This window comes from Taurulus bubalis, assembly GCF_910589615.1.
Source record: "Taurulus bubalis genome assembly, chromosome: 5".
NCBI classification, from domain to species: domain Eukaryota; kingdom Metazoa; phylum Chordata; class Actinopteri; order Perciformes; family Cottidae; genus Taurulus; species Taurulus bubalis.
In genome coordinates, this window is record NC_136593.1 from 18,689,060 (window position 1) to 18,696,455 (window position 7,396).

Below are 7,396 nucleotides of genomic sequence, written 5' to 3' on the forward strand. Positions count from 1 at the left end.
TAGTGTGTATATATATATATATATATATATATATATATATATATATGAATATATATATATATATATATATATATATGAATATTATTTTGCTACTACTACATTTCACTTCATAATATTACACTTATATGCCATAATATGTATAATGTACCAGCCTTTTTATTTTACCATATTATGTCACTGCTATACCACTTTACTTTGAGGAGACGTCACTGTTAGTCTAAGATAAACACTGGAATAATGAATAATGAATAATAAACTATAAGCATAACTATGTAGATTATAAATAACTGGAGGATATACTTTCTACACGTAGATCTTAACCCTTAAATATAAACAGGAGCCCGGCCACCCTACGGAGGAAACTCATTTCGGCCACTTGTTTTTTAATTAAAATACCAGTTGGATAAAATCTCCATTGTCCTCTACTTGTATGTAGTCAGGTGTCGGTAGGTAGAACTGAGTCGCCGCTCTCCTGCACCTGTCTGACGTCACACACTGCCACGGACTCTCCCCTGCCAGTAATCTCAATCGCTGTCTCTCCAACAACGTTAGCTAACGTATTAGCAAGCTAAATATCTTCCCATTAAAAAGCTTGTGGGAGGGAAATGAAGCCACTGTAGAAATCTTAACGCTGATTGGCCAAGACTCGACGCGTCAAAGATCTTCTAATTGCAAAGAGCACAACTTCCTTTTTTTTTTTTTCGGGTCTCACTCTGATCTCAGAAACGCGGGCCAGTTGTGGATGACATATTTTCATTTAAAAACGGCGAATTTCACCAAAAGGTGACAAGTTTGCAGGTATGATAATAATAATAAATTAAAAAGAAGCCAGCAGGCTTCATCCCAGAATTCCTGACTGTCCAAGCAACACAGCTTTACTGCTCAAACGACAAAGGCCGTCAAAATGACCTCACTCAGTCAGTACAGTACCAGTTCCACACCAAACGGCTATCAAAAGGTATTGAAGTGGGGCGGCGCCCGCGCGCTCCAGGTTTACAGGCAGTGGCTGCCCTTCGCTCACCATTTCTTGTTCCGAGGCTTCAGCTCCTCGGCGGCGTTCCTCAAGAAGATGTAGTTCTTTTTCTGGGGGTTGTAGTACTCGTGGCCCTGACAAATTCAGACGAGGGCACAATATTAGACGGAGAGAAGGCCGGCGTGAGGCGCATGTAGTAAATTAAAAACCCTGCTCGCCACTTAAAAAAAAAAAAAAAGGCTTAGCGCCTACCTTTGACCAGTCGTAACTGGATGCGTATGCAAAGATGTTGCCGTTGCTGTTGAAGCAACAAGCTGTAATCGGCTGGTCGAGCTGCTCAGAGGTCTTCAACTTGGTGCGGGCGTCTTTGTCCCAAAAGCTGAAGCGCCCGTCTGAGCCCACAGTAGACAGTGTGCCATGGACAGGATGGAAGGAGATGGCGTTCACCTGATGGGACGAAAATGGAAATCATTCATTGAGACTTGAGGAAACTAGTTAGGTCAGTGTGACTATATTGCAATGATGGAGTCTGTAAAAAAAAAAGAATGTCAACCAGATTGCATACAAAATAAATCTGTGGATTTGACAAATGCAACTGAAATTTGAGACGGAATCATGCCATTATTCAAGGGATGCAGCAATTATACAATAACTGGGTATATTTAAATATGAGAATTACATTAATGTTAAGACATTAATAATTATCTCAGCTATTGACCACTGTGCTAAATGAAACACTATTAACAGACCTGCTTCGCTGCAGATGTGACACAAGTGTCATTCATTATTAATTTTAGGTTAGTTCGTTCCAAGCCATTTATCGCTATCCTTAGTTCCACCTCAGGTTTCCCTACTATGACAGACAGAATGTATGTTGTGCAAAAATGTCTATTATGAGAATTTGCATTAAAACTGTTGACAATAAAGTCCACAGTCTCTGTTCCAACAGAATGTGTTCATATAATCTCACTTAAGAGCACAAAAGATCAAATTGTTTCACACCGTTTTAGAAATTCTGAACCACTTACAGCATAGATGTCCTGTGGAGTGGCTGTGTTGGTTCCATTCGACCGGTGACACTTAAAGGTGAAGTTGTCTTTGGCTCTGAATGGGACAAGGGAACACATTCATATCATATTTTGCTTCAGGCCTTTGACAGTAATAGCAGTGTGTTGACTTATGCAAAAACAAAAAAATAGGTCAGCTATCCACTTCACTGGATTAAAGAAGCATCTGCAGCAAGACATCCAAAATACATTCACTTTTTAAATACTCACGGGTTTGGAGGGTTGATGTAGTGGATGGCCACTCGGCCCTCAATGCTTCCCAGTGCAAAGCCAGTGGGCTTGTTCTGCTTGTCCTTGAATATGGCAACACAGCGGTGCTGCAGGACCACGGCAGAAATGTGCGTTGGATCAAAAGATAGGAATAAATGTTGGACTTTAAATTTGGCATCAAGTGAAATGAAAAGAATCTGGCTGTACATGAAGTTAGTAGAACAAGTGGCTTGATGTATACAGAGCGGTAGAACATATTTAATGGAGGAGATTAATTCACCTGATGTTTGAGAGGAGAATCTATTCTGCGAAACTCAGAGGGCTGGTTCTCCAGCTGGTACACTATGAGGCCTCTCTCCGCTGTGGCAACCACAGCCATGGGATACACCTACATATAACAGCCAGGGAGGTGGGGAAAAACAACACAAAAAGGAACATATTTAACCATCTACTCATCAAGGATTACACTGTTTGCCGTTACCCTCATAAACCACTTACAACATCTGCACAGTAGCATCTCTCTGGCATCTGCAGAGACATCATGGGGTTGGGAGAGCGGGTGTCCCAGAACTGAAGAGAAAAGACAAAACAATCTCTCATGTTTCTCAGTTCTTCACTACAAAGTTCAATATACCAACTATCTGATTAGCTCTCATAAAAGATTACTATGGTTACATTTAAGTGTCCACACAAATACTGATGGATGGTCCAGAGGAGACTGAAACTAAGTTGACAACTGCTCTGGAAGCAGAATGGCCAATCATATTTCAAGGTCTTGTATTTTTCAGATATTATTGGGATCCTAATTGCAAAAAACAAAATGTGTGGAAATGTTCTGTGTGCTGTTGTACCTTCAGTGTTTTGTCCCAACTGCCGGTCATGATACAGGTGTAGTTCGGGGCTTTTATCCAGTGGATTGCCTTGATCGGACCGTCGTGCTGGGAGGAGAAACGGTGAGAGGCGTAAGATGACGCTGCTTCATTACTATGACCACGTAGTTAATTTCTATACTCGTATCCAACCTGTGCAATCTGCATAGCTTGATTGCTGTTAAGATCCCACATCTTGGCCGTTTTGTCACACGAAGCAGTGAAGACTTTACTCCCATCCTGGTAAAAAAAAGAAAGAACGAACAGTACATCATAAATGATTCCATGGCCCAGCAGAAAGCCTCTACTCCAGGGCTTTAACTACTTTGTATGATGAGACTTACGTCACTCCAGCATACATCAAGCACGGGACCTGTGTGCATCTGTTGGGCTTTGGGGACCGTCTGCCCATTGTCTTGAACCTCCCAGCACCGGACCTGAGGTCAGATGATACCACAAGGGTAGACTATGTTTAACTAGCATACTATATGATACTCATTATCCAGTGCAGACCGGTGAAGCGGTCCTCCTGGACCTCAACTGTACTCAAATCTCGTAATAAAATGCTCATCCATGACCTTTCACTAAATCAAATCTACTACTGGACACCATTATTCTGATTGAATATAGGGCTGCAACTAACGATTATTTTAATAATCGATTCATTATTTTTTCGATTAATCGATGAATCGGATAAAAACATTTTTTAATCAAAAAAGCGTTCATTTCCAACCCTTTATTCAAAAACATAAGTGACAGTGCAAAACATCTTCAGAAAGTGCACAAACAGGTTGCTCCTTGAACATCCCTGAGCTGTTAATTAAAACTACAAAATGGACTAACACTAAAAACATACACATCTTTGCTTTACATCTGCCAAATGTGAGCCCTTTTTACTGTAATTGATCCCTCCAGAGGCTGCATTTACATACCCTGCTTTATCAATATGTATGAAATACTGGGACAGAGGGAAGCTGTACTGCTCCATATAGAGCGTCCTCTTCCTTAAACTCTTTCATTCTGGGTCTCTTATGACCACGACGTCACGTTGTTGGCTAAGCCCAACTATGTGATTTGCTTCATTCTACTTTGAGTAAAAAATAAAAAAAAAAACCTGCAGCCAGATCCGCCGGTGTCCCGGTTTAACGTTAACGAGTGACAGCGTGAACTGAACCAGACCGGGGGTGACGGCATGTTTCATCACGTTACGTTTTTTTACAAGCAAGACTGAACTGTAACGGAACATAACGGAACTTTAACGACAATACACAACCAAACACGTTAGCTAACGCGATAGCAAGCTGACTAGCTTCCATTAAAAACAAGTTTGAGGAACATGAAGACCCTGATTGGCCAAGACTCGATTCGTCAAAGATCTTCTATTTTTGAGAACATCACAACCTCAGCTTTTCTCGTGTCTCACTCCGATCTCAGAAGCGCTGGCCGGCCAGTTGCTCTGCTGCGCTCTTTTTTATTTCCTCTGCGACTTATTGCCCGGCGTAATAATCGCGCGACACAATGAATCGATAGTGAAATTCGTTGCCAACACTTTTGATAATCGATTTTTTATCGATTCGTTGTTGCAGCCCTAATTGAATACATAACTCACATCGTTGGCCCAGGATCCTCCGATGAGGAAGTTCCCTGGCATGGTGGGGGGACTGAAAGCCAGACAGCTGATGCTGTCATCTGGAGGGGAAGTCACTTCAACATCCTGGGGGAACATAAACAACAAATGGAAACAAGAGAAAAGCGCAGAACAGAGTTTTCAGAGAACCACCATAAGAGTTTATAATAATCCATGTTGAATGCTGCAGTCGGCTGGTTTACCTTCATGGGATTGTGGCTGTCTGTTGTTGCAGCTCCAAAGACACCTGCCCCCGCTGCTCCAAACCCGGAGGTTGCCCCGAATAAACTCATAGTACGTGGTGGTTATGCGTACGCCCGACTGAGAGAAAGAGAGGCCCAGCTGAGAGAGAGAGAGAGAGAGAGAGAGAGAGAGAGAGAGAAGAGCAGACTTCATTAATTTGACAGTCATCAACGTCATCAGGTCGCAATAACCAATGTGGCAACCTGGATGTGGCGTTGAATTAAAAAAGGGCGTGTAAACAAGGCCCTACTGTAACGTTGAGGAGGCACCACGCACACTTTCTTAAGCTGCCGACCTCAATCATAGCACTCGGTTATCAACTAAACGGTTAGATATCGGGGAGAGACGCGAGGTGCGTAGAGCAAAAACAGTTGCACCGTGACGCTAATGTCGCGTTACATCGGTTTCCCGTTGCTCGCTCCAAACGCTCACGTCCCCGGTAGCTCGTTAACGCGAGAACATGTGTGGGAAATACGTCCAAGCGCGTGTAACGTCCACAGTCTTTATTTTAGTCGCGACGTGTGTAACGTGACGATTCAACGCTAGCTGCCGTTAGCTGAGCCCGTTTCTGAGCTCAGTTGCTGTGGCAGCGCCGCTAATGTAACGTTACCGGGTTATGAACAACTTCCCGGTGTAACGTGTTGTATCGTCACGCCGGACAACCTCCAACCGACATGAATATACGTACCCCAAATGTGTTGTGCTCTAGATATGTGCCGTAACGCTGAAAATACCTCCCCAAACAACAATTTGGCGCATTAAAAATGTGGCGCTTGTTTCTCGCTGTGTGTGTCGCACTCTGATGACGTAGAGGACCCGGGTAAACGCATGCCATTTTACGAGCAACCGCTTGGGGGCAGTGCGGGAAAGCAAGTGACTTCGATGGACAAGTCACAGATGTAACCCAGATCTGTGAGGTGTAAACTGCTGTGTAGATGAGGTGGGAGTTCCCAACCCGACCATTCAGTGTGCACCTCATCTATCTGCCGGCCACACACATGCACATGCATACAAATAACATATCTGTACAATGCCAGTGGAATGATAACCACAATCAGAATAATGTTGTTTCGCCAAGAGTACAATCTAGGAAGCAGTGGCGGGCCGTCAGGGTCTGCTAAGCCTTCTCTGCTGGCCTAAACAGAATCACAAAGTTATAGATATTTTATAATTTCATTTTTGAAATATATAAGAATGATAGTGCATATAGTAAATATGATTTGTAAGATTTTTCTTGTGAGTAGTGGAGTGAAATGAACAATATTGCCAAATGATAATTTATTTCATAAATAGAAATACAATTATTAGCATTTGTAGAGGACCTGTAGGCTTGCATTAACAACAGTCCTGGAATTGTACATAACTGGTTACTAGTAATGTTCCCAGATGTTTGGAGGGAGGACTCTTGTTGTTAAAACAGTGTGTGTGTATAGGGTGTTGAACCATAAAGTGACCTCTGTTGGGGGAAAATAAAACATCTCAAGTGACTGTTGTATAGTGCTCGGCCACTTCATTCTGTGGCTGTGTGATAGCCACTGCTGTCCTCACAACTCAGGAAAGCACACATCTGTATTCAGTGTAGGATTCTGGCTTTGTCATTCATTGTCCACCCCACCCCCATTAACTCTCTATTAAAGGAGTCACAGAGTGCTTTACACATTGTTGTAATTCATTCGTGCTATTGGCATGTCCCTTCATGTGCCTGTACTGCTAATCACTCAAACCCCTCAACAATTAGGGTGGGCCCGAGTTTATTGTTTGAGTTCAAAGGTGTCTACGTTGAAGGAGGGATTAAAGGATTTTTACCTCTTTACCTTTGGACTGATCATTAAGCGTTTTTTCTTCTTCTTCACTTCGTGTTGAAGTAATTGTTTCAACAGCGTTGAGGCACTGCGACAATACATTTAAAACTATGGAGAATGGGGTTGGAAAATAAGTCGATGTTGATGAGCCCTGGGTTCATGGCTGCCAGGATACTGCTTAGAAGATATAAAATAAGAAGTCCACTTTCATCAGTGGCCAAACAATCATATCCAAACAAAGGACTTTGATGGGACACTTTGGTTTGAAAGGTCCACTCCCTATCTTATTACCAAGATAGAGGAGTGCACTTCATGATAGGAGCCATTCGCCCCCATTGACTCACCCCCACAAACTCTCCCAATCTTTCCAGTATTGGTTTATCCCACTCTCAACCCCTCCCCTGACACAGCGCCTCGATAAAATCCATTCCCAAATTCCCATCAAGAGGAGCGCACGACCAAGACAGCGCAACACACAGATGATGAGGGAATGCTCTTCTGAGTTGATAGAGGTTATCGTGTTTGACTCCCACCACGAATAGGGGAACTGTGTATGGAGGACGCGCATCCCTAATCCTGACTTTCGAGTATAGCCGCGCGTAAAA

At 42.9% G+C, this 7,396-nt stretch overlaps 1 protein-coding gene across 1 annotated transcript; it reads right to left on the bottom strand.

The window, feature by feature from the left end:
* Positions 1 to 1,017: 1,017 nt before the first annotated feature.
* rae1 (ribonucleic acid export 1) lies at positions 1,018 to 5,773 on the bottom strand (the record flags this gene model as incomplete). Its single annotated transcript, XM_079217748.1, has 12 exons — positions 5,678 to 5,773; positions 4,950 to 5,088; positions 4,729 to 4,833; positions 3,464 to 3,556; positions 3,273 to 3,359; positions 3,102 to 3,188; positions 2,749 to 2,820; positions 2,531 to 2,638; positions 2,251 to 2,357; positions 2,002 to 2,077; positions 1,226 to 1,420; positions 1,018 to 1,107 (listed from the first exon to the last, which is right to left on the bottom strand). The coding sequence occupies exons 2-12, from the start codon at positions 5,037 to 5,039 to the stop codon at positions 1,018 to 1,020; spliced, it is 1,110 nt and encodes a 369-aa protein (XP_079073874.1). The 5' UTR covers positions 5,040 to 5,088; positions 5,678 to 5,773.
* Positions 5,774 to 7,396: the final 1,623 nt, after the last annotated feature.